The 26,895-nt window shown below is 41.8% G+C and overlaps 1 protein-coding gene across 2 annotated transcripts; it reads left to right on the forward strand.

The window, feature by feature from the left end:
• The first annotated feature begins 1,909 nt into the window (after nt 1-1,909).
• LOC111158829 (cannabinoid receptor 1) lies at nt 1,910-24,057 on the forward strand. 2 transcript variants are annotated; one of them, XM_022521110.1, is made up of 2 exons: nt 1,910-2,093; nt 22,525-24,057. In XM_022521110.1, the coding sequence occupies exon 2, from the start codon at nt 22,588-22,590 to the stop codon at nt 24,004-24,006; it is 1,419 nt and encodes a 472-aa protein (XP_022376818.1). In that variant the 5' UTR covers nt 1,910-2,093; nt 22,525-22,587; the 3' UTR covers nt 24,007-24,057. The 2 variants fall into 2 exon arrangements, with proteins under 2 accessions (XP_022376818.1, XP_022376819.1); XM_022521111.1 differs by lacking the exon at nt 1,910-2,093 and having other exon boundaries at nt 22,588-22,653; nt 22,726-24,006.
• Nucleotides 24,058-26,895: the final 2,838 nt, after the last annotated feature.

A 26,895-nucleotide genomic window follows, 5' to 3' on the forward strand; every position in this document is an offset into this window, starting at 1 on the left:
TTCCCCTCTTCCTTCAGAAGCTGGCTTTTTCGGATTCTCTCCAGTAGGCCAAATATGGGTCCAGATGTTATAAATGCTGCTGGGCTCTGGCCTGGGGCGAGAGGAATGTGGAGGTCACTACCCGAGGGCGTCCGGAATGAGGACTGGGGCGGAATTTGCTAGATCACTGGCGAGGTGTCATAAAATGAATGCTGTGGCAACCACGAAGAGGAGGACTGGGAAGCGAACCAAGTGCCTTCGGCGGGGTTCTTGGGGCCCAGAGTGACGTGGCACCCTCCATCAGGTGGAAACCGTGCAGTTCTCCCTCGACCCAACTCACGAGAGATAAAGATGTCTAATCAACTACCAGCGCCGCCGCCACAACTCTGCCTGGGCCCCGGAGGGAGGGGGAGCGCCTTTTCTGCTGAACCAGCGACTCCGGCTTGTTTGTAGGTTCGCAATTCACCATGATAAATGTAAAGACCAATTAAGGTTTGATCCGTGCACACGGGAGGCAGACGGCGGCTGATAGTGGAACCAATTAACGAGCATGTACCCTAATTCCTGTCGCGGCCACCGGGCGCACCGCGGTTCCCCAGGCGCCAGTGGCGGCTGTCCCGGAGCCCCCGTGCGCCTCCGGCCCGGCCCTGCAAGGGGACGTCCTCCTCGTGCGGGAGGGACGGGGAGTTGGGACCCCCAGCGGCTGGGGAGGAGGCGCGCCGGACAGGGAGGCGCAGAACCAGCCGCCTACAGAGCCCAACTGTTTGTAGCCCGGGCGTGCGGGTGGGGCGCATCCCAGAGGTCCGCGCCGGGCGGGGGCGACGGGGGCGGCGGGGGCTGGAGAAGGCTCCCAGCGCGAAGCCAGCCGGTGCCCCGAGGGCGGAGGACAGGTGGTCGCGTGGCCACCGCCAGGTAGCAAACCGCTCGGGGGCTGCGCAGCGCGGTCCCAATGCTTCGCCCGCCCCCGGGCCTGGCTCACTATTGCCCACCGCGGGGGCGACTTGGGGCGAGCTGAACGGCCTGTGGCCGCACCCCCGACCCGGGGCTCCTCGGCCTCTCGCCTCCTGCTCCCCTCTCCCTTCCGGCTGCCCCAGACGTGACCCCCGCGCAAGGTGTTGGCGCTGCGCGCAGCCGGGGCGCGCGTGATTAATGGCCCCGAGGTCGGGGGTGGTGCAGGCATGAGCCCCTTCTTGGCTTCGCCGGGGTGTGAGGGTATCCGGGAGGAGACCCAGGTCCTGGCAGTGGGAGCCCCCGGGACTGCGGCGGCGGCGGCGCAGAAGGAGGAGGAGGAGGGGGAAAAGAAGTAGGTGACGCGGGCCGGAGAGGCTTGTCCCCTCCGGCCCCAGGGCCGGCGCCACGACAGGTGCCCCGCGCCGGCAAAGTTTGGAGCCACGGGTGGTGCCGCGCTGCGCGGTGCGCGGGTCCCTCCCCGCGCAGTTCCCTCGGTGGGGTCTGTGCCGCCGCCGCTGCCAGGGCAGGACAAAGGCTCATTAACACGTGATGGGACCGCTCTTCATAAATGGGACTGGAGCGAGAGGGAGCCAGAGACAGAGCGCCAGCGGAGGAAGAGGCAGGGGCCGCACGAGCGTGGCGAGGCGACGGGCGTCAGTGCTGGCGGAGACCTGCGGCCCCACGCCGAGCCAGGCTGGGCGAGCGGGAGGACCCACTGAAGAGCCCGGGGAAGGGGCGAGGCTCGCAGGCGGCGGGAGAGGAGGGGTCGCCAGTCGCTGTCGCTGTCGCGGGCGGGCGGGCGCTGGAGGCAGGGGACGCCGGCGCGCGGGCAGCGTGGACCGACTGACTTACTGACCGACCGACGGAGGCACACCCCGCTCCACCCCACCCCACCCCGCCTCGCCTCGCCCGCATCCCCGCGCCGGCGCCGCCTCCCTCCGACTACTCCCTCGGCCACCCCTTCCTTCTGCACTTCTTTTCCGCCTCCGCCTCTTCTTGGCTCCGGCGGCGCCAGTGCCTTCCACTGGCCCGGGCGGGGCGTCTCGGCTCCCGCAGAGCTCCGTAGAGTCGGGAGGAACGTTTCGTTCTAGCAGAGCAGCAGCCCCTGCGCTGGGCGAGAGGTGCCGAGGGAGCTTCTCCCGGAGGACCGGGGGATGCGAAGGGTAAGACCTGGCAGGGTTGCGTTTGGAAATACTTTTCCGCCTCCCGCCCCCTCGGGTACTGACCAGTGTAGTCCCCAAGTGTCCTTCGTGGAGTTCTTATTCCGTGTGAGCGAATCGTGCGTCGATGTTTACTTAGCTGTACAGCCCCAGCTTGTAAACTGTGGTCTGGGCTACTTCTGGAGCTTTCTACCATTTACTACTTATTGAATGTGTGTGCACCTCTGTGTACACTGATGTGTGTTTGTAGGAAACGTGTAATTGTGCATGTTTGAAAAAAATAGGCGCTTGAGTTGGTGCTGAAGGTCTATAAACCGTATCAGCAACTAAGTGTTCCCAAATACATCGATCTCTGCACCAAACCTAGAAACTGCCTAAAATATTAAATGTCATATAAAGAAATGTATGTCCGATAATAAACTTTTGGTGTAGAAAAATAGCTGCAGGAGCCACTCTTTTTAAGGAAAAGTAAACGTACGTTTAACAGCTAAATTTAAATGTTGATGGAACCATTTAACCCAGAACAAGCCATTAGATGAAAAAAGTTGCTGTGTTTTTGAAAGACATTTCTCGGTGAGGCTCACAATCATAAATGGATCGCCTCTCCAGTGGAAATATTGGCAGTGACAGGAGAAACTGTCATTTGGTCATTTGAAAGTTTGAAAGCAACATGCATGCTTCTAATTTTAGTTTTAAATTGAACAAATGAGGAAAAAAATGGTAATCTGTTCATCATTTTGCCTCCCATCTTCTTTATTTCCCTTCAAATTAAGTGCCATTCTTTGTTGTTGCTTCTTGATACATTAAGCATCCTTGGGCATTTAATAAGAGATTAGAACAGATTTACTGGTTTTAAAGGTGTTGAAAGATATCTCTGTGGGTCCCATAACTTCTCCTCATTTTTTATTACCAAGTTAATATCGTTTCAACAATGGGGGAAATGCAATTTCTTAGCGTAAACTCAGTAAACATTGAGTATGGGTGGGGTGACCACTGCCATCAATCTATTTTGCAGAATATTGAGAAGCTCAGAGCAACTAACCTTTAAGGTTCCCATAGGACTTTGTCTGATTTAAAGTGTTGCTTTTCTAATCCCACCCTACTGACAGTTTACAGGGGAAGATATACTGATTGATTTTTCTCTGTCCCTTTTCTCCCCCTGGTACTCCTTCTCCCTCCCACCATCTCTAACTCAGTTAAAAGCAATTTTATCAAAATAAAAGGCCACGCATAGTTTCTTAAGTGAGACAAATAATTTTCTGATTATATCCATACATGAACAGAATCCACGAGCCTCCAGATTTTTAAATGTTGCATACTGCAAGCGGTTACTTGTAGGCACGATAGCAGTTGCTGTAGTTGGGCAAGAGGCAAGAGGATGGACGTGGTTTTTAAAAACTAATCCATTTTAGGTTACCAACAGAACTTACTGTGAACAGATTCTTTTTGTTCCAAAGATGTCTCCCACTCCAGGCAAGGAGCAATCCTGGCTGAGGTACGTATCAAGTGTCTAATGGGGAAAGGTCTCATTGTGTTCCTAAGTCTCTGTGGGGGTAACGTGAGGCCCCAGGGGGGAAATGCTCAGTTCTGACCTTTCAAAAATAAAATTACTATGCTTGCACACTCATTGTTAGGAAGGCAAATTAGATATTCACGCCCCCCAATTTCAATAGATAGCTTCGATATAGATGCCTATGAAAAGAATGTTATTCCTGGTCCCTTAAAAAACCAGATGATATTATTTAGTGTGGCATGTAAAGTTTTACATTTTGGTGCAAATCTGATTTCATGTTGGAGTAGTGCTTGGCTTTGTTTGTTATCCACTGTTTTCTGTCTTTTTCTGTTACCCTTTTCCCAGTGGACTCTGTGCCTCCCTGTCGCCTGTGAGATCGTGCCTCTCTAAATAAGCCTAGCTGCAGGATCAGTGTGTTCTTTTTGGCATTTCAAAATGTTAAAATAGTGAAATTGTTAAATGTTAACAAGATGAAACTGCTGGGAATGAAATTCTCTGGAAGAACCACTCTATCTGTGGCACATTACAGTCTATTCCAAAAGAAAACTCTTTCAATCCTACCTCTTTTCTCAAGAAGGAAGCAGCCCCATTGATTGTGGTGATAAGTATTTAGTATGCAGTGTCAGCTTATTAATTACTAAGGCAAAGCCTGAAGAACTCTTTCAAAACAATCTTATGACATTCTTCTTTGCTTTGACTCAGGATTAACATGAACTACCAGGAAATTGAGACAGGCTCCTTGGTTGTCTCGCATGTTAGTGTTTGGAAGTAGGATTGAAATACTTGGCTGTTGAAGAACAAAGTATGATGAAACGGAACTTAGACTAGCTGTTGGTAGTTCACCACGCTTACCAAATGTTTCTTCCCAGAAAACAGTTGGCCTAATAAGAAAAGGGATTATATCCCATAATTAGCTCTCCAGGAATGCTGCAAAAAAAGAAAAAAAAAAAAAAGAGTACTAAATTGAATTTGGAGATACCCAACAACACGTGATGAGTAAAACGAGATTTAGTGATAGCGTCTTGAATTTGGATAGTCAGATGGAGCCTGTCCTTGAGGTTGCTGACTGTTTTTCTTGGGGTAATTATGTTAGCTCAGTTGCCTGAAGAACACAGATGAGAGCTTTCATTTCTGCAAAAAAAAAAAAAAAAAAAAAAAAAAGGATGCTGTGTCTTCAGTGTGATCTGTCTCTTCTGTTTTTGTATTCATCATTTTCTAATTGAACTGACAAATGAGTTAGAGGGAAACCAGCCTTTGGGTTTAAATTATTTATAATTCTGCTTTTGCCTCTGAAAAGACCTGGACCTAACATTGTTTGAAAAACTGCTGGGGCCAAGTTTACATATTGCATATCTTTATTTTGAGGGACTACAAGCTCTGCTGGTTTTTCTTTTCTTGATTGAAGATTTGGTAGAGAACCTAAAGAATAAGAGGAAATCAAAACCAATTGATACACTTTGTATTGGCAAAATTTTAACTTCATACACCCCATCTCCAGTGCTTTCTTAATTCTCTTCTTATAGCAATGTTCACTTTCTATTATAACTGCGTGAATGCTGTTTCTGAGGTTTTGGGGGATAACTACACTTTGCCACTGAATTGTTACTTAATGTTTTTGATAATTATTTAATTCACTGATCTGTATCTTCTTAGACTAGATTGGGTTTAACTATTACATATTACAGGTCAACTCAGATTTCTCCCAGATATGTTTTAGACTAAAAGAAAGAATAAATGTCATCCGGAAAAATATATAACATCAAATTATATCCCGCATAATTTTAGATGATTGGGATGTATGAACACACTCGTATACATATATATGAACAAACTTTTTCATAGGTGTGTATCGTGCCTGACATAAAAATTTAGACCCATCGTCTTTATATATCTGAATATATAATTCAGATTTTAAATAAATACTACAAATTTGGGGAAATGTCCAAATTCAAGGCAGCTATGCAGCTGGACACAGAAGACTCAAGGCAAAAGAAGTATCCACCTTGCATTGAAACAAGGCTGTTCTGATTCTCCAGGGTAGTGGAGATCTGTTCCCATCTCAGGTGGTTCTAAGAATCTTACAAAGATGCCAGGATGGGCATAACTACCTTTGATTATACTTTTCTCATCAACACTGATTGATGTGTTTAATACAGTTTTCACCGGTCCTACTAGTTGTTTATTATTTTTGGAAAGGAAGTTGGGAGAAAAAAATACAAGATTATTATTATATCATAGAATGCATATTAATACCAGTGTATTTGTAATATACAGCACATTATAGTGTCATCACAAATAAGTTTAAACTACAGGAAATATGTGAGGAGGGAGAGGAAAGGTTGTTTTTAGAGGTTTTCCAGTGCCTCTCTTGGTACTACTCAAATAGTTTGATGTTAGAGAAACTCCTATCTTAGACAGGCCTCAATGGATAATAGGTATGTTTATGACCTATCAGTGATAATAGGTCAAAGCCATTACATAAAGTAATCTGTGATTACCTCTACTTCTTAACAGAAAATGTTTACTAAAAGCTTTCCTGGGTCATATTTCTTCACTGCAAGGGTGCCTCATGGAAAGTAAAGTACATTTCATTATAATAGTTTTTCTAGCACAGTTGCCATTACAAATATATTCTTGAGCCAGTTTTCGTTGATATTTTCCATATATTTGAAGTATTTTCCATATGGATTATTAACAAATAACGTCTGGATATCCTCTAATTTAAAGTTTCATTCGGACAGGTTAATTTAATTTAGTGAGCACGAGGTTCATTGTTTTGTTTGTATGGGTTTTCGAAGGAAGAATTGTTTACTCACCAAACCTGAGCAAATGGGCCTGGCAGAGTCAGAGCAGTTGTTCTGAAATACTATAAATTCTGGTGCAGCCCCAGCTGGAGAAATTTTCACACCTGCACTTTAGGAAAGCTTTCAAAATTTTGCTTTGTTTTGTTTTCTTTTGTTTTTGAATATGTGAGTTGAGACTGGTTAGATGGGAATCAATATTTCTTAGCTAAATCTTTTTTTTTTTTAACTTATTGTGCTATTGCATTATATTCTGTAGTTTTGAATGAGTTTCCTAAGGTAGGTTTTGCATTTTTTTAATCTAACAAGGGATTTAAGTTCCCTTTTCTCCTAACACAGACAGCAAATCATTTTTCCTAATGGCACAATATTTTATTATCTAATTCTTACTTTTTCCCCTTGAGTTTGGATTCTTAATTGGGTAGAGTTTGGATTCATTGAGTAGAAATTTGATATCTTTGGCTTGATTCTTTACCATCATTATCTACTCTGAAAAGCATTTAAAATTTGTTTTTTACTTTAGAGATAAAGTGCAGTATAGTTTCCTAAATTTGACAATGTAATATCTATTTTTTTAATTCCTACTAGCAAATTCCATGCTATTGCTTTTTAAAGAAAAGCAGAGGCATTTTTCAAAGATGTGCCAGGCAATCTGTTGTGGTAGTTGGATATACTGGCAAATGCTTTCACAAACTGTGTATGTCAGTAGTATATTTAAATATAATTAAAATAAAATATAATTAGGAAATAATGTTTTTCAAAGTTTATGTTTAAATGGGAGGGTTCCCTTCTTTCCTCATTATTTCTTCATCTGTTCTTTTAGCCCATCTATTTGGAGAAGAAAATTGGACTATGAGTTCTATAAATCGAATTAAGTTGCAAGGAGTTTTACATTTAAATTGGTGATAAATTCCAGTGTGCTTTTTAAAAAACAAATTTCTCCTGGATATTCGTCTAGGAAATTTTATAACATTGATTTCTGTTGGCCAAGAGGCTAATATAGCAAGCGAACCAATGCCATAAGCAGTATGCCTTTGTCCATCTTGTTTGCTTTTAACTCAGCTATATTTAAAAGTAATCAACCTGATATATTCGTTAGAAAAGAGACTTTATTTAATGCCACTATGATCTGTGTATTTTGGTTTATTCCAGTGTGGCTTGTGAAATGGACCAGATTTCCAACTCATTTCAATGCACTGCTACCAGAATATGTAAATGTTTTCTCTAGCATTTGTACAAGTTGTGGTGAGCAAGCAGGATACATGTGGAGAAGGAGGAAAGCTAAACAATTTAATACATAACCAAAGTAAGCAAAAGATCGTCCAGAGAGTTCGGTGTCTTTGCCCATGTGGGAATTTGACTCTAGAAGACAGACAACTAGTTTTGGGAGTTCCAGCAAAGTTCTTACAAACAACAACCAGAAAAGGGAAAACCTTTGGATGAGTGTAGTCCTCAGCGGAGGAAGTGAAGTATGAGTAATCTAAGATCCATTTTTATTGATGAAATAATTAGAAAGGAAACACTCTGCCCAAAGTTAGACATTTAAGTATTTTGGGATCCATTTCCATGTATTTATAACGTTTAGGTATTTTTGCAAGCTATATGCCAGCTATAAGCAGTAATAGGTTGCATAATTTAATTCTGTAAGTTAATTTGCTGCAGATCTGCATTTCTTGGGCCTACTGCAAAATTTCCATTTTAGTTTGTTGTTTTCTGGGTGCCTCTCCTGTGACACATTGTTTTACAGTTTGAGGAAGAGATGAACAGAAACAGAAACATTTCTAGTTTAAAAAAATAAGCTGAATGTTAACTACCATTCCTGGTTTCCCGTTCTTTTATTCTCAGTCATCATGGGTTCTTTCACAGTGGAATGGAAAGAAATGGCTAGCAGACCTAGGGAACTTTGCATAGACCTTGTAACTAGAGTTAGGAGAAAATGGTGTGTGGAGTTCTTAATTTATGTCTGCATGCTGGGTAAGTACATATTGTATCTTGAAGCCACTTTTCTCTGTTGGTCAAAAATATAACAGTAAGTTTCCTGAAAAAGTGCAGAGATTTCCTGAAAAAGTGCAGAGAAGCCCGGAATTGTAGACCGTTGAGAGGTTCCTTGAGAGGTTCCCCCTCATTAGGTTATATTTCTTTTCAGGCTAGACCACAGAATTCTATTTCGGTCCCATAGAAATACCTTGGTTTTAAACATCTTCTTTGGGAAACTACTTTACCATCAGCGGGCTCCCTTAGCCATCCATTTCAACCTACACTCACAGAATATTCTTTCTTCCTATCCTCAATTCCTAAAGGTTCATTTTTATCTGCCCCCTCAAGCATTTAGTCTTTCTCATAGGTCTCCATAAACTTCAGAGTGTGTTAGAATCTCCGGGAGGGACTTCTGACAACACACCTGTTCCCCAAACCCCACTATTTCTGACTCCATAGGTCCGAGGTGAACCTGAGAATTTGCGGTTTTTGTAAGTTCCCAGGTAATGCTGATACTACTGTTCGGGAGACCACCCCTTGGGAACCACTGGCCTATAAAATCACTCTGCATGTGCTCACAGACCACTGTGGGACGTCCCAGACTGTTCTTTGAGGTGTGTGTACCCTGGAAGTCCAGCCTGTTCTCACCCATCTTATTTCTTAATTCTTCATCTTCATGTCACTGTTTCTGAATATTCGCAGTTCCTCAGCTCAGTTCATAATCACGAAATTGTACCACACAAATCCTGGGGAGGGTTTGACTTTGAAAGAGTACAACAGAACCACCTCATGGTTTCAGTGACATCAAATCCTATCCTTGCATCCAATTTGCACACTTCCGTCTTAATTGAAACTACATTTCCAAAGCACATGTTTCATCGCTAGTGAAACCTACTTCTTCCAGTTCTGTTTGTATATAATTATTTGCATCTTGAAAGCATATTTTTATGTTTGTATCTTGCATGTTAGTACACACTAAATTTTTTTTTTTAATTTCAGCTGAAGTGGATGGCACATAAGTACCTAATTTATAAAATCATGTTTGAAGGGAATCTGGATTTAAACAATAAAAACTTTCTTAAAATTATTCCAGTGAGAAGATGATAGGAAGGAAAAGGAATTATTTAGAAAGCTACCATATTCTCGATTTGTATGAGTATCTGGACAAATATTCATTTGTGAAATATTCCATTGTAGCCCCTGTAATGATAAATAATTTTCCATTCTTTTTCATCCCAGAACCATGGCCTGTGTTGGTGATTTCATATTTGATAATCAGAAAGCCAAATGTTTCATAAAATAGAAATGAGTTGGGTTTGTTATTAGAATTGATTTTGGGCTCCTGAGATAGTCCCATCTTACTTTTAGCATCTCTTGGCATAAACATACTATTTGTTTCCAGTAGAACTACTTTCCTTTACTCATCCTTAATTACTTTCTTGGGGCAGACTTCCAAATATTCACAATTAATTTTATCAATATATTAAATTTTCTCCATGCCCCTTTGCCCCAGAAAAGCAATTAAAAATGTAGTTTTTGTAGGCAATAATAATAACCCATTTTAACTCTCCATAACATATTTTCTTATTTATGTTTTAATTAATTTGGTTGTAAAATACATAAAATGTTGTAGCAGGAGGAGAAGTTGCTCAGCCAAAGCAAGAACTATGTCCACTGAATAGAATAACAAATTGATTCCTGAGGGCTTATAAAAGCCACTCCATCTAGTGGTTGAATTTTCACATAACTTCTCTTGATAAGTGGTTTTGAAAACACACTTGCACGTGGAGGAAACCCCTTTGGGAAAGATTAATGCATAATAGGCATTCGAGGGAAGGAAAAAGTTCATTATAATCACAACCTCATAGATTGTCTTTAAAGGTCTATCAGCAGCCTGTAATCGGGATTCATTCAAGGCTGTGTGTGTCACAAAAATCTCTTTGTTTACCATTGCTGTGTGCCAAAACAGTGAGGTTTATAACACACACCCAGGTTCCACAACGATTGGAATAAAAAATATCTTCCTAATCTTTGCCTCAGACTTCCACTTGCCATTATAACTACCGGTTAACGATGAGATAAAAGGTCCTGGGATGAAGAATTGTTGATGCCTTTTTATTGGGGCAGTTGTTTTTGTTTTTGTTTTTGTTTTCTTCAGGTGGATGTTTGTATGAGACCAAAACTCAGTTTTAATTCCCTTATAACCGAAGGACTTTATGCCAAGGAAAACGATCCACAGTTAGACGCCTTTTAGCTAAGATAGATCTGCCACATCGCTGACGAACACCTACATCCGTTTAGTAACCAGTTATTGAGTACCTACCCCGGGCCGGACACTGTGCCTGGCAGAGGACACGTGAGGCATATAAGACAGGTCTCTCCTCTCCAGGTGTTCATGATTTGAAGGGTTTCGACACAAGAAAGACCGACACAGGGTGACTCAGCAGTGCCCATTCTCTCTCAAGGGAGAAAAACTCAAAGCATCTGTAGGAAGGGGGTTACACAACCCAATTACTGGGCTACGCTCCCCATACCATTGGGTGATGCAATACGGTAGGCCTATGACATGTGTTCATATCCGATTCTATTCTGTCATCTGTGGGAGGAGAAGGACAGATGGGTGGCCTTTATTGGACAGAGTCGGGGGAGAGGGAAAATCATTTCTCTTGCTTCCCGGACCTGTCCCCCTTACACAGGTGTAATACGTGGATGTGTATTTCATGTCTACAGTGCTAGGCACAGAGTATGTGCCCAATGAAAATGTGATACATGAAGCAGATGAGGGCATATAACTTTGTATCCATCAGCTACATGGCTGTCGGGGACACAGCTTTGTGCTCTTTGGGGACCAGGAATCTGTCACAAGCACTCCCTTGTTGGAGCCTTACAAAGGTTTACAGAATTTCTTCAGCCTTGATTCCAGCTAGCATCTTAGGAGCGGGCCTCAAAGAGTCATCTTCTGTCTGGGCCCAGCAAAACCACACTGCTCATGGTGGGAAACTGAGTGATTTCAAGTTGAGTTTGAATTTCTCCATATGGGAATGAAAGCTTCGAGCTTTTGTTTACTAACAACCATCATGCCCCATTCAGCCCTAAACAAGGTGTCCTCTCCTTTCCCTGCTGGTATTGTAGAAACGGTCATTTCTGTCCACAGTCCTTACAGTTGACTCAATGAAGGGGGAAAAATCTAATTAAAAAAAATGGTGGCAAAGACAAGTTAGATTTTTTTTATTATTTGCCAACAGTCGCTGAAAATAAAGTGCTAATCCAGGGTTAGGAAATATAGTTTATAGTTAATTATCATATTTTGTCCCTGAAGACCACAAGGCAAGGGTGTTTTGCAAGCACTATGGACAGTCTTTTTGCTGTCAACAGATCTTTCCTTCAGATTTTAGTCGTTTGCTATGTAAAACAATCAGCTACTGTTTATTACCTCCTTTCCCCAAAATCAGTGCTTCCCCCTTAGAAACCAAGAAAAGGGTCTTATGTAGTTTCTGGACCTCAAAGTTAAGAGCAGTTAACTTCTAATTACTCAGCCCTGGGTTGAGTTCTAGTTCTGCTCCTCTAGTTAGAGAGAGACCTAGAGTTATTTTACTACTCCAAGCCTCAGTTTGCTCCTGTGTAGAATGGGGATCGTGATAGCACCTAATGCATGTAAATATTTAAAAAATAATATATATTCTTATCACAAACATTCTAATGCTCCTTATTACATTATTGGGGAATTGGAATCTTCTCTATTGTGCATTTATTTAATCACCCAAAACATTCTATCACTCTAAGATTTGAAACTAGAGAAACAAGACTTAATTTTTCACTGGGCTTAATTTGTATGTTCGTTGATTCAAAGAGAATGTACCTCATTGAAAGATGAAGGAAGAAACGGAAAGGGATGCTGCAACACTGGACCACATGTAGCACACTTTATTTTATTATTTTTTTATTTTTTATTTTCAGCATAACAGTATTCCTTGTTTTTGCACCACACCCAGTGCTCCATGCAATCCGTGCCTTCTCTAATACCCACCACCACTCCCTTCTCCTCCCTAACTCCCCTTGTCCTCCGTGCTATTTGTTATGCTCCACAAATAAGTGAAACCATATGATAATTGACTCTCTGTGCTTGACTTATTTCACTCAGCATAATCTCTTCCAGTCCCATCCATGTTGATACAAAAGTTGGGTATTCACCTTTTCTGATGGAGGCATAATACTCCATAGTGTATGTGGACCACATCTTCCTTATCCATTCGTCCGTTGAAGGGCATCTTGGTTCTTTCCACAGTTTGGCGACCGTGGCCATTGCTGCTATAAACATTGGGGTACAGATGGCCCTTCTTTTCACTAGATCTGTATCTTTGGGGTAAATACCCAGTAGTGCAATGGCAAGGTCATAGGGAAGCTCTATTTGTAATTTCTTGAGGAATCTCCACACTGTTCTCCAAAGAGGCTGCACCAACTTGCATTCCCACCAACAGTGTAAGAGGGTTCCCATTTCTCCACATCCCCTCCAATACATGTTGTTTCCTGTCTTGCTAATTTTGGCCATTCTAACTGGTGTAAGGTGATATCTCAATGTGGTTTTTTCTTTTAATTTTTATTTATTCATTTGACAGACAGAGATCACAAGTAGGCAGAGAGGCAGGCAGAGAGAGAGAGGAGGAAGCAGGCTCCCTGCCGAGCAGAGAGCCCGATGTGGGGCTTGATCCCAGGACCTTGAGATCATGACCTGAGCCGAAGGCAGAGGTTTAACCCACTGGGCCACCCAGGTGCCCCTCAATGTGGTTTTAATTTGAATCTCCCTGATGGCTAGTGATGATGAACATTTTTTCATGTGTCTGATAGCCATTTGTATGTCTTCATTGGAGAAGTGTCTGTTCATGTCTTCTGCCCATTTTTTGATATGATTATCTGTTTTGTGTGTGTTGAGTTTGAGGAGTTCTTTATAGATTCTGGATATCAACCTTTTGTCTGTACTGTCATTTGCAAATATCTTCTCCCATTCCGTGGGTTACCTCTTTGTTTTGTTGACTGTTTCCTTTGCTGTGCAGAAGCTTTTGATCTTGATGAAGTCCCAAAAGTTTATTTTCGCTTTTGTTTCCTTTGCCTTTGGAGACATATCTTGAAAGAAGTTGCTGTGGCTGATATCAAAGAGGTTACTGCCTATGTTCTCCTCTAGGATTCTGATGGATTCCTGTCTCATGTTGAGGTCTTTTATCCATTTTGAGTTTATCTTTGTGTATGGTGTAAGAGAATGGTCAAGTTTCATTCTTCTACATATACTGTCCAGTTTTCCCAGCACCATTTATTAAAGAGACTGTCTTTTTTCCACTGTATATTTTTTCCTGCTTTGTCGAAGATTATTTGACCATAGAGTTGAGGGTCCATATCTGGGCTCTCTACTCTGTTCCACTGGTCTATGTGTCTATTTTTATGCCAGTACCATGCTGTCTTGGTGATCACAGCTTTGTAGTAAAGCTTGAAATCAGGTAACGTGATGCCCCCAGTTTTGTTTTTCTTTTTCAACATTTCCTTAGCGATTCGGGGTCTCTTCTGGTTCCATACAAATTTCTGGATTATTTGCTCCAGCTCTTTGAAAAATACTGGTGGAATTTTGATTGGAATGGCATTAAAAGTATAGATTGCTCTAGGCAGTATAGACATTTTAACAATGTTTATTCTTCCTATCCAAGAGCATGGAATGGTCTTCCATCTTTTTGTGTCTTCTTCAATTTCTTTCATGAGTGTTCTGTAGTTCCTCGAGTAAGGATCCTTTACCTCTTTGGTTAGGTTTATTCCCAGGTATCTTATGGTTCTTGGTGCTATAGTAAATGGAATTGATTCTCTAATTTCCCTTTCTGTATTTTCATTGTTAGTGTATAAGAAAGCCACTGATTTCTGTACATTGACTTTGTATCCTGCCACGTTACTGAATTGCTGTATGAGTTCTAGTAGTTTGGGGGTGGAGTCTTTTGGGTTTTCCATATAAAGAATCATGTCATCTGCGAAGAGAGAGAGTTTGACTTCTTCATTGCCAGTTTGGATACCTTTTATTTCTCTTTGTTGTCTGATTGTTGTTGCTAGGACTTCTAATACTATGTTGAACAACAGTGGTGAGAGTGGGCATCCTTGTCGTGTTCCTGATCTCAACGGGAAGGCTGCAAGCTTTTTCCCATTGAGGATGATATTTGCTGTGGGTCTTTCATAGATAGATTTTATGAAGTTCAGGAATGTTCCCTCTATCCCTATACTTTGAAGCGTTTTAATCAGGAACGGATGCTGGATTTTGTCAAATTGTAGCACACTCTAAACTGTTGCTTCCTTGGCAATGAACTGTCAGATAACCTATCTCCTGGATTCCAGATGTTTTTTGGGCTGACTTTTAATGAACAAATTTCACATACATGATAAAGATGAGCTTATGGAGTATTTTGTATATGGACCGGGCTTCTATTGAGTTGAAAATTTTGCAGTTTTTAAGGGAAAGCTGCATCTATTATGCCTGGTTACTTTCTTTATAGATATGTGGAAAAGGTAGCCCTCTTTAAAAAAAGAGAGACAAAGGCACTTAGTAAGAGGAAACATCAGAACAGTAGAACAAAATTAAATGGTAAATGGAGAAATGGAATTGGTTATGAAAGTCAACAAATCATTTCACTTGTATCATTGCCTTTGTGATAGACTTTTCTTACAGCATCATCACCTAATAGTGAATGTTTAATCTGATGTAGTTTTAAAGCCATCATTTTTTTAAGCCCTAAAATTCTTTAAATTTTAACAAGCTTTTAAATGTTAAATAATTAGGCATACTTCAAGTTAAATTTGAACAGAAATATAGCCTTATAAGTGCCTTAATGTCTATTTAGATCATATTAATTGATATATTTTCATGAAATATATTTTCTTACTAACAAAACCAGAGAAAATGGTGCATTTAATAACTTCTATTCCACATTGCAAAATATATGGAAAACTAAGGCTTTGAGAACCAACCGAGCATTACCTACATAATGGGATTTTCTTTTATATATGGGAAAAGGAACTGACATTAATACAAGGAAGAAGGATTATGTATTTTTGCCTGAATTATCAGGATAATTAAGTCAATCCTTTACTTCTCTTTGCTGTAGAAGATAATGCAAAAAAGCGACAAAACTATTTTAATAATTCCAAAACTTTGATGGTTATATAAGACTTAGAAAAGACTCAGTTGCTCATTCAGCCATAGCAGAAGCATCATTCATCCAGCTATGGTGTTGGCCCATGAGATTTGCCATGTATACTGAGGACATGTCTTAGACATAATGCAATTATAAGGGTCAACTAAAAATTCCCTACTAACTTTAGAGAAATACATTATCAAGTTACTTTTTCTTGATCAAATTAGTAGAAACCAGACTCGTTCCCAGAAATGAATGGAAAATAACAAATACATCCACTGGCACCTTCATTCTCTTGAACCCCTCACAAGACTCTTTTATGAAGCTACCTAAGCAGAATAACACAAAGCCAACAAAGAAATAAGGGAGAATAACAGGGCTCATTTAAACATGGGCCTGGAACCCCTGCTTAAACGGGGTCTTGGACTCCTATCAACTTAGAAACCATGAGCTTGGCATTGTGTCCTTAAAGCATTTCTACACTTAAGATATTACAGAAGGAGCCGGGGGTAGGGGCTGCGCTGAGACAGTCTATAAGTATATCAGGAGCACTGATCCTTCTGATGCTTCTAAAGGGTTTTCAGCCCAACTGGTCATGACATCCTCCAGGGATACCCAGAGAGGCTTGCACAGTCCAGAACTGCAAGGATTTTTACTCCAGTACAACAGTGATAAGTATCTAACTTACTGAAATGTCTCTCTAAAACAAAGAATGTCTTCAGTAGGGCAGTGAAAACTAAAATAACCTGCTGTTGATCGTATTGATATAGAAAAGACTTAATTTGAAGTCTTGTTTTGTCACTCAATGTTCACCCTAATCAGGACATGGATATTTTATACCCTCAATGGTCACAGAAACAAAGATGTTGACTCTAAGTAGACCTTAGAACGCTTCATGCTGCTCATGTACCCAGAATGTTTCTTTGATGTGTTACCATAGTTGCGACTTATATAAGTTTAGGGGTAGTAGATGGAGAGAAAATTGTGCACTTAGTGAGACGGACAAATAGATAATATCATTCCAAAAATTTGAAGTTTCTTTTTTTAAATAATAGATTCAACACATTAAAATATTTTTATTTTTCTAAAGATATGATTTATAGCTTAAATTACTAGAATAAGTTGTTTATATTTTTAGAAACAGAATTCTAGGAAAATCCCCTTAAATGTCATTCAGTCATTGTTTTACTCTAACAGTAATAAAAACCAGCTGCTTCTTTAATAGGTGCATCTACGCATCTTGCTAGAAATTTCCAATTATGATTTTCCCAGTAGCAAATAAAAACAAAATTAATGGCAGCTGCATCCCCCAAAGCCTAAACTGTATTACTAATGAACTCTCAAAGAAAACTCTCAGTGCAAAAAATAATCAGGTGAAAATTACTGTAATAATCCAAAGGTAGAAATAAAGGAAAGAATTACTGAAATGCAGAGGACCACTTACCCGCCACGATTCTGTTAACTGGTAAAATTGCCTACTTACCGTGGTACTTTGACATTACTAAAATCCTTGAACTGCACAAAACCCATGTATACTTTAAAACTATATTCCTTAATTAAAGTTGGCTGATACTGAACAGAAATTAGTCTATATTTCATAACCACACCATGCTCCAGCTCAGAGTTAACAAGTGACTGTGTTTTAATGAAAGTGCTTGGTTGCATTTAATTGGGAAATTGTGATCACACAGGTGGTAACCTTAATGTAGAGTAGATCTCAGGCACACATAGGTTTGTGTTGCTGAAAAAAGATATGTGATCCTTTGTCTTCACTGAAGAAGCTTTGTAGCTCTTCCAGATACTAAAATTTTAATCTTTGAGGCCATGCCAATAGGCAGATTTACCTAGATTGGCAGGGATAGGAAATAGTGATTTAGTAGGAGCTAGTCTTAATTACTATTGACAAAATGCCTTAATTTGGGTTTGTAAGAAGCTAGAAGGCTTGAATATAATACAGAAATCAAAATGGCTTTATTCTAGTTACTGTTAATTCCTAAAACCATGCATAAAGTCCAAGAGCAAAAATTCTGGAGTCTGAGAGTCTGGAGTCTGTCAGCTACAAACTCTTCATCTTCTGGACAATTTGCATTAACATCTAGTGACCTCCATTTCCTTATCTGTGAAATAGGGATTAATAAATAAGCATCTAATAAAGTTGTCATGACAATTTGATGATAGAATATGTGTGAAGTCTCTGGTCTCCTGGAGTTAAATAATTCTATATAGACCACCCATAACATTTCCTCCTCCACACACGCACCCATGGGTGCATCTTCTAATTCCTTCATGCTTTAAGTGCTGAGACAAAAATAAAAATTGAATAAGCAGCCTATGATCTAATAAGGCAGTGTGCTATCTCAAAACAATATATGGCAAGAGTCATGGTACTAGGTAATGATGAAAAACTCATATTTACTGAAGACTTAAATTTTGTGCCAGACACTATGTTAAGTACGTGTTCTGCTTTTTTTTTTCATTTAATTTTTAGAACAATCATATGACTTAGGCAATATCCTCCTCCTCCTCATCCCCATTTTGCAGATGAAATACTGAGGCTTATCGACATTAACTCCTTGCCCAAGTACAAGTCGCATAGTAATCTTGGTCTGCTAACTCCTAATTCATCATTTTCCCCATTACTAGTGTTTTGACTGGTTGGAATCAGCGGGGAAAAGAAGGGAGATAGTAGCATCCTTGGCTCAGGTTAAAGGGATGATGGCTCATTAAGATTAAAAGCAGCTTTGGACCCCAGCATGTAGCTATTAAAAACTTCAAATGTGGCTAGTACCAGGTGTCGAAGTAATAATATTTTGGATACACTGAGTTAAATAAAATATATCATTAAAATTAATTTCACCTTTTACCTTTTCCTTTTTACCTAGGTAGCAGAAACTTTAAAATGCATATGTGGCTTTATATTTTTATTAGACAGCACTTGTTCTAGAACCAGAACATCTGGGTTTGTTCTGGCTTGGCCACCTACTAGCTGTGTGAATGGTGAATTCCTTACCCTCTCTGTGCCTTTCATCTGTGAAATGGGGATAATAGCGGCACCCACCTCATAGGGCCATTGTGAAAAATAAACAGTTCCATAGACATAAGAGGCTCAGGAGGCCGCCTGCACATAATAACCTCTCCCTTAGTGCATAAAAAGGGAAAATCAGCAAGACTTTAAGGTCTGCTTGATTATAGAGGCCAAGAAAGAAGAGGTGTTCAGGGCGTTCAAAGTATGAGATTGGGCAGCTAATATGATTAGTCATAATTCCATAAGAAATGTGAAAAAAGACAGGACTGAAGGTAATTTGCGGCAGCACTATTTGTAACAGCAAGAGATGATGAACAATGTAAACCTGCATCAGAAGGAGACTGGTCACACTCATCTAAGGGATACTTAAGGCACCTGCTAAATGAGGAGAGGTTTTGTGGACCAATGGGGAACTGTCTTCATGCATACTTTTATTTATTTATTTATTTATTTTTTTAATTTAAGTTTTATTTTTTTTTAAACATATAATATCTTTTTATCCCCAGGGGTACAGGTCTGTGAATCGCCAGGTTTACACACTTCACAGCACTCACCATAGCACATACCCTCCCCAATGTCCATAATCCCACCCCCCCAACCCCCTCCCCCCATTAACCCTCAGTTTGTTTTGTGAGATTAAGAGTCACTTATGGTTTGTCTCCCTCCCAATCCCATCTTGTTTCATTTATTCTTCTCCTACACCCTTAACCCCCCATGTTGCATCTCCTCTCCCTCATATCAGGGAGATCATATGATAGTTGTCTTTCTCCGATTGACTTATTTCGCTAAGCATGATACCCTCTAGTTCCATCCACGTCGTCGCAAATGGCAAGATTTCATTTCTTTTGATGGCTGCATAGTATTCCATTGTGTATATATACCACCTCTTCTTTATCCATTCGTCTGTTGATGGACATCTAGGTTCTTTCCATAGTTTGGCTATTGTAGACATTGCTGCTATAAACATTCGGGTGCACGTGCCCCTTCGGATCACTACATTTGTATCTTTAGGGTAAATACCCAGCAGTGCAATTGCTGGGTCATAGGGTAGTTCTATTTTCAACATTTTGAGGAACCTCCATGCTGTTTTCCAGAGTGGTTGCACCAGCTTGCATTCCCACCAACAGTGTAGGAGGGTTCCCCTATCATGCATACTTTTAAATGGAAAAGCAAGGTGCAGAATGGTACGTGTGGTATATTAGTATTTGTTAAAAAGAAAATAAAGAAAGAATTCATGTATTTGTTTGAGTATGCATGGAATATCTCTAGAAAGAGTAACAAGGATCTTCTTGCCACCGGAGAGGAAAACTGGATGGTTGAGACACGGGGATGGGAGAGACTGACTTTGCTGTATATCCTTCTGTTCCTTTTGAATTTGGAATCATTTGGTTGTAATATATGCATATAAATGATCAAAATTTCAAATAAGTTCGTTTTTAATTAAGAAATGTGAAGGACAAGTTAGTTATTTGAAATAAGCAGACTTGGGAGGGAGGTCCTGGACTGGCTCCCAGTTTCAGTTTTCAGGCCAAATACCCATTGAATTAATTATGTTTCTCTCCTCTGATTTTTAGAAAAGACAAATAAGTATTATTAAATCACTGCTTTTATGCACCAGTTAATAAAATTCAGCTGCCATCTCTTAGGTTCATGTGAACATTTCTAAGGGAGACTAGCCATCTCTTTCTTCTCTGCTATCATGTTATCAGGCTGGTGAAACACAGAAGAAAAAAAGATACCATTCCTGTGCTTGGAAACCACTTTTTAGTTATTGAAGTAGATATGTAAGCTCATGATTACATGATACAGTGAGCCCTGTAATAGAGGGGAAAACTGGGGGAATTAATTAGTTCTGCCTGGCGGGAAGGGCTGGCCAAGGGGATATCAGAAATGGAGGTAAGTTTGGCACCAGGCCTTGAAAGATCAGTGGAGCAGAGATCTTGGAAATGCGTATTTCAGACAGGGGGAGGCTCAGAGGGAAGGAGGAACGTGTGCAGGTGTGACCCAAAGAACAGCAGGGCCAGTGAGCTCTATGTTAGAGTACGGGTGGGCGTTGAGAGGCCAAAGTTGGATATGAGGATATGCCAGGACCATGAACAGCTCTCTCACAAATTGTGGCTATTTTCTGTGTCCTTCATATGGTGGATGAAAACTTTCATGTGTAAACGGAGTTGTTTAGCAAATGTAAGTTTGCAGAGAGTGGAGTTGACTCAGAAGACAGCCTGGACCCAGGGATAGTAGAATATAGAAAGGTGGACCACATTCAGCACCTTGTCCCTATTCCAAGTTACTAAATTAAGCAGAAGGAAAAAAAAAAAAAACCACCTTGTGATACTTAAGGTATTCATTTAAATTTTTCATCTTTGCCTCCATGTTCTGTCTCCACTCACTAATCCTACATACTCTGGGCATAGACATCCTGTCCTTGGGGAAGCCTCCTTCTGTCCCCCAAGACTAGCCGCCCCCAACAGTGTCTGGTGTATCTCCAGTCATAGCTGTCACCACACTTCATCATAATTACCAGGGTCAGCTGTCTGTCTTCTGCCACACTGTGTACTCCATGTGATAGGGACTCTTGCTTGGTACTGTACATGCCCAACCCCTAGTGCTTACCTACCACAGAGCCTGGCACATACTGGGTCCTCCATAATTTGTCGAATGAATGAATGAGTGAATCATGACTTCAGATAGGTAGGATTTCTGTATTTTAGTGGGAGAACTCAGAACATTTTCATTTGTTCCAAGATACTAACTATCCCACAGCCACCCCGCCATACAGTGTGATATATTTTAAAAAAAAGAAAAATATAACTAGGAAATAAAATGTCAGTTTTTATGATTATTTTAAAATTATTATAGATACCACTTAGTAATTCTAATATCATTATAAGTGAAAGAGCCTAATAGCTGTGTTTTAAAGAGAATTTATAAATAGTAAAATCAATTCCCTGGCTGTTTATTTTGAAACAAACACCAAATTGTTTATCTTAGAATTCAAGAGCTCTTAAAATTTGGCTCCCTTTTCTTAGTTATCCTTATTTCTGGTGCCATCTACACGGAAGCCTAGATGATACAGCATTGAGGCCTGCTTCCTGTCTCCCAGCATGCTTGTGTCACCGCAACGCTCATGAGGGACACTGTCAGGAAACGCTCTCCTTCATCACTGCTTCCCAGTGTTCAGGATCTTGGTCTGCCCAGGAGCCTCAGTGCAAGCTTGCCCTTCGTGACATTTTTCTTGGTTAGTGTAGACATGTTCAAAGTTCACCTCAACCATGGGTTGGTCCAAATGTCTCCTCTGGGGGAGGAGACTGTCTCCTCCTCCGGGGGAGGAGACAGACCAGCATCCAGGTCTTCCTCCCATGGTCATCTGTTCCTCTGGTTCTCAGAAGTCTCTTCCTCCCCCTTCATGTTCAGCATGCAGGCTGCACACAGTCCCTGATTCCATACAGCCTCATTCTTTGGTTGTGCTGTACATTCAGTCTTACCTGTGTGACAAGGTGATAAAGTCTTTAAGAGCAGTAGTTGTGTGACATGTTGCTTTACCACGTCCCCACCAGCATTAGGATGCTGTGTGTCTGTGGTGGTAGAAGCCAGTGGTAGACATTTCCTAATGCAACTATGAGGTGTGTGCCACGCCCAACACACCTTTCCTTCTGCTTGACTGTCAGACCCTGGAGGTCCGTGCAGGATGACACAGTGACTTAAATCCAGACAGCTTCAGTAATGAAAGAAATGTGTTTCTAATGGGCGCCTCCACATCGCCAACTCTGGGTGGCTTTTCTGTGACTGACTGACTCATTTTGTTGACTGAAGGTGACAAGGATTTTATCTAGACTCAGAGACAGGAATAAAATACCATGATGGTACATGTTTGGGATGTTTACAGTCAGTTTTTAAAACATTATTATGATTCTCCCAGGCTTTTCACCATTGAGCTTTTTTGTTTTCCCTCTGTTAGGACTCCCTGCTGTGGGTCTCTTTCTCAGTCCTTTTGAGTTTGGCCTGATCCAAGACGGAGGTTATGAAGTCTATCGTAGATGGCCTTGCTGATACCACCTTCCGCACCATCACAACAGACCTCCTCTACGTGGGCTCCAATGACATTCAGTACGAAGATATCAAAGGTGACATGGCATCCAAATTAGGGTACTTCCCACAGAAATTTCCTTTAACTTCCTTTCGGGGAAGTCCCTTCCAAGAAAAGATGACCGCTGGAGACAACGCCCAGTTGGTCCCGGCAGACCAGGTGAACATTACCGAATTTTACAACAAGTCCCTTTCATCCTACAAGGAGAATGAGGAGAACATCCAGTGTGGGGAGAACTTCATGGACATGGAGTGTTTCATGATTCTGAACCCCAGCCAGCAACTGGCCATCGCCGTCTTGTCCCTCACTCTGGGCACCTTCACGGTTCTGGAGAACCTGCTGGTGCTGTGTGTCATCCTCCATTCTCGCAGCCTCCGCTGCCGGCCCTCTTACCACTTCATCGGCAGCCTGGCTGTGGCCGACCTCCTGGGGAGCGTCATTTTCGTCTACAGCTTTGTTGACTTCCACGTGTTCCACCGCAAAGACAGCCCCAACGTGTTTCTCTTCAAACTGGGTGGGGTCACCGCCTCCTTCACGGCCTCCGTAGGCAGCCTGTTCCTCACGGCCATTGACAGGTACATATCTATTCACAGGCCCCTGGCCTATAAGAGGATCGTCACCAGGCCCAAGGCCGTGGTGGCGTTCTGCCTGATGTGGACCATCGCGATTGTGATCGCCGTGCTGCCTCTCCTGGGCTGGAACTGCAAGAAGCTGCAGTCCGTTTGCTCAGACATTTTCCCGCTCATCGACGAAACCTACCTGATGTTCTGGATCGGGGTCACCAGCGTGCTGCTGCTGTTCATCGTGTACGCATACATGTATATTCTCTGGAAGGCTCATAGCCACGCAGTCCGCATGATTCAGCGCGGGACCCAGAAGAGCATCATCATCCACACGTCCGAGGACGGCAAGGTGCAGGTGACACGGCCCGACCAAGCCCGCATGGACATTCGGCTGGCCAAGACCCTGGTCCTGATCCTTGTGGTCTTGATCATCTGCTGGGGCCCTCTACTTGCAATTATGGTGTACGACGTCTTTGGGAAGATGAACAAGCTCATTAAGACAGTATTTGCGTTCTGCAGTATGCTCTGCCTGCTGAATTCCACCGTGAACCCCATCATCTACGCTCTGAGGAGCAAGGACCTGAGACATGCTTTCCGGAGTATGTTCCCCTCGTGTGAAGGCACCGCGCAGCCTCTTGACAACAGCATGGGGGACTCGGACTGCCTGCACAAGCATGCCAATAACACGGCCAGTGTTCACAGGGCCGCAGAGAGCTGCATCAAGAGCACGGTCAAGATTGCCAAGGTGACCATGTCTGTGTCCACAGACACGTCTGCCGAGGCTCTGTGAGCCTGACGCCTTCCTGGCAGCACAGGGAAAGAAATTCATTTTTTTTTTTTTTTTAAAGCTTAAAATCTAGAAGAGTCTGTTGTCTCATCGGTTATATTTTTTTAAGTTGACCATGCTCAGTGAAAGGGGACTGTCACCAGGATCGGTTCTCAGTTCTGTAGCATTTCGACAGTGTAGGTACTGAAACTCAGTTCTTCAGGGGTTTACAGTGAAGAAAGCCAGCTGCTGATGTGACCGAAGCTTCTTCAGGGTCTCAGCAAAATGGGAGAGACACGTGCGGCTACATGGTCTGAAGTCTAAGGACCCGTAGGAAAACACCATCAAATGAGTAATGCCTTTGTAACCACAACTCTCGTTATAATGTGAAATGTATTTGTCCCTAAGTATCAGAGATGTCCATTTTTACAAGTTATAGTACTAAAGTAGAGCTCTTTTGTAAAATGTGTCGTGTCATGTGAGATGTGGATCCGTGTTTACTGTGTGTTATTTATATTCGTCTAGTTCAGCAAAACTGGAAGGTAGATTTTCATGAGAACAATGGGACACAAGCGGCGGATATACACCAGTGAGACCACTTTTTTAAAAAAGTATTGCCCGTGACTTGAGAAACCTTAATATTTTTTTCCAATCTATTTAAATTTGACACTGAGATACTCATAAAGGTTTATTTTTCTGTTAACAACAAGAAGAATCTGAAGACTATCCAGAGCATTGAGCAGAATTCACTGACACTTAAACATTTGTTAGCCCTGCATTTTCATACATGGACATTTATTATCTTCTGGACTATGGCTGTTCTGTTGGGTGATGGATTACAAGCAGAATGGAAGAGAGAACGCATATTGACTTTTCCGGCTGACATCTCTGACTTTCTTTAGTCTTTAGCTATTACTAGACCTCTTAAGACAGCATGTGTCAACCTTAATGTATATTGTTATCACTGTGCAATTGCTGTTTACTTGAAGAGTACTGCATTCTTATATTCCAGGTTTCAGTAGATTTCACGCCTGGGTGGCCAAATGAGTCTTCATTTTTTCTTAATTGAAAATAAGTATTGTCTGGATCAGTAAAATTATACTGTGCGTGAGTGTGACTATAAATGTGTGTGTGTTTCTATCCTGTAACCGTTACAGTCGTGTCCTAAAGTGAGAAAACTGTGACCAAGTGTAAATCGTACCACTTGCTGCATACTTGCACATGAATTCAGTTTCTAAAATTGAGTTCTTTATGAAAGCTGGTTGGTAAAAATACCATAAACATTCATAAAATTCCTCCCCCACCCCCTCACCCCACCAAGGGATTGGGTCAAGTACTACTAAACTGACCTTTAGATATTTCTTAAGACTCGTGTCTACCAAGGAATGATCAATGACAAACACACAAGTGAAGGTCTGTATTTGCCATGTCAGTGTTGGGAAATGAGTGTCTTGGTTTCTGAGCACCTAAGGTCTACCAGGTCTACAGGGAGGTAAATCATCAAAAGGGAAGCGGTTCTAAAGAAATCCATGATGACATTTATTGTTGGAGCATAGAGCAGTGTGATCCCATCTAAGCAGCACTGGACCCCGCCTGCTGAAGGAGGACTACCCAGTCGGGTCCTCGTGGCTAAGGAGGCCGGGCAGACAGTGGTGAGACAGAAAAAGGCAGTGAGGAGCAGACACCCTTGCGACTGAGGCTTGGATGACATACGGCTGCTTCTATGCTTTACCCAGATGCCCTTGGTGACAGCTCAGGACCCAGCTTTGACTGGGTAGGTTTGGGCTAAGAAGTAGGCTTCTCCTCTTTTCCTGGTAAGCAAGATCTGCTAAAGTATAAGCTGAGCATGGCTTGCTTTCTTCTTGTGCCCCAGCCTCATACTCCTTAATGGTGCCATGGGTGCTCAGAATAAGGCCTTTTTCCCAGTAAGCATTAATACTGCTTCAGAAGTCACTTGACCCTGACCAATTTTACTTACAAATAGTCTTCTTATACAGATAAAGCATGGCTCCTACAGGACCCAGAGAGCTGCCTAGCATGAATTAAAGTGGAGAGCTAGCATTTATCTGGTGATTTCCAGCTCTCTAGATAGATGAGCAGTCTACTGGGGCATTGTCCTTTTGTGGCAGTATATGGTCTGCAGCTGAATGTGGCCTGTGGGCCAAGCTGGGATGGATTTAACTGTCTGTATGTACAGCTCAAATCTGCCTGCTGGTAGCCTCACTTTATCTCTCTGTGATATGCAGGGGAGGGCTCAGCATGCTGGAGGATGAATAAGCTCTCTTTAGGAGAAAGAAAAAAGATCGTTTCCAAAAGCCCACCAAGGTCTGGTTCCACTGAAGAACTGCCATTCTTTTGTCCCGCATTACCCCGAATATTAATCCACACGTCTCAGAGCTCACCAGGCAGCACCAACTCTCCTCTCACAGCTATGAAGACCTGGTGAAGACGAAATTCTCATTATTTGTAGGAAAATTCCAGGATTCATTTTTGAAACTGTATCTGTGTGTATGCAATATAGATTTTATAGTGTGTTGTGCTTTCAAAGATCTGAATCATATATAACAAATTAAGGGACAATGGGGCTGATGGCACTAAACTTGGTGCTTATTGATATTCTAAGAAATATCTGTGAAATACCATCACATATGTGTTACACTACCTTCATTTTAAAACTCTTCAATTAGTTTGATTCACTTTGATGCTTTAGTATCATTTCCCAACCCAAGAGACTCAAATGTTCTCCCTAATGAGTATACTTATTAGAATTACCATTCATCAGTATCATTCATTACCTAGTCCCTTAATTAGGCCCATTAACTTAAATATAATTTAAATTTCAAATAAGTCTTGTAAGGTCTGACTTCAGACTTACCTACATTTCTCTGAGGGTAACATATTTGTCCTGACCGT

This window comes from Enhydra lutris, unplaced genomic scaffold (genome assembly GCF_002288905.1).
Source record: "Enhydra lutris kenyoni isolate GAN:26980312 unplaced genomic scaffold, ASM228890v2 scaffoldscaffold63, whole genome shotgun sequence".
NCBI lineage: Eukaryota > Metazoa > Chordata > Mammalia > Carnivora > Mustelidae > Enhydra > Enhydra lutris.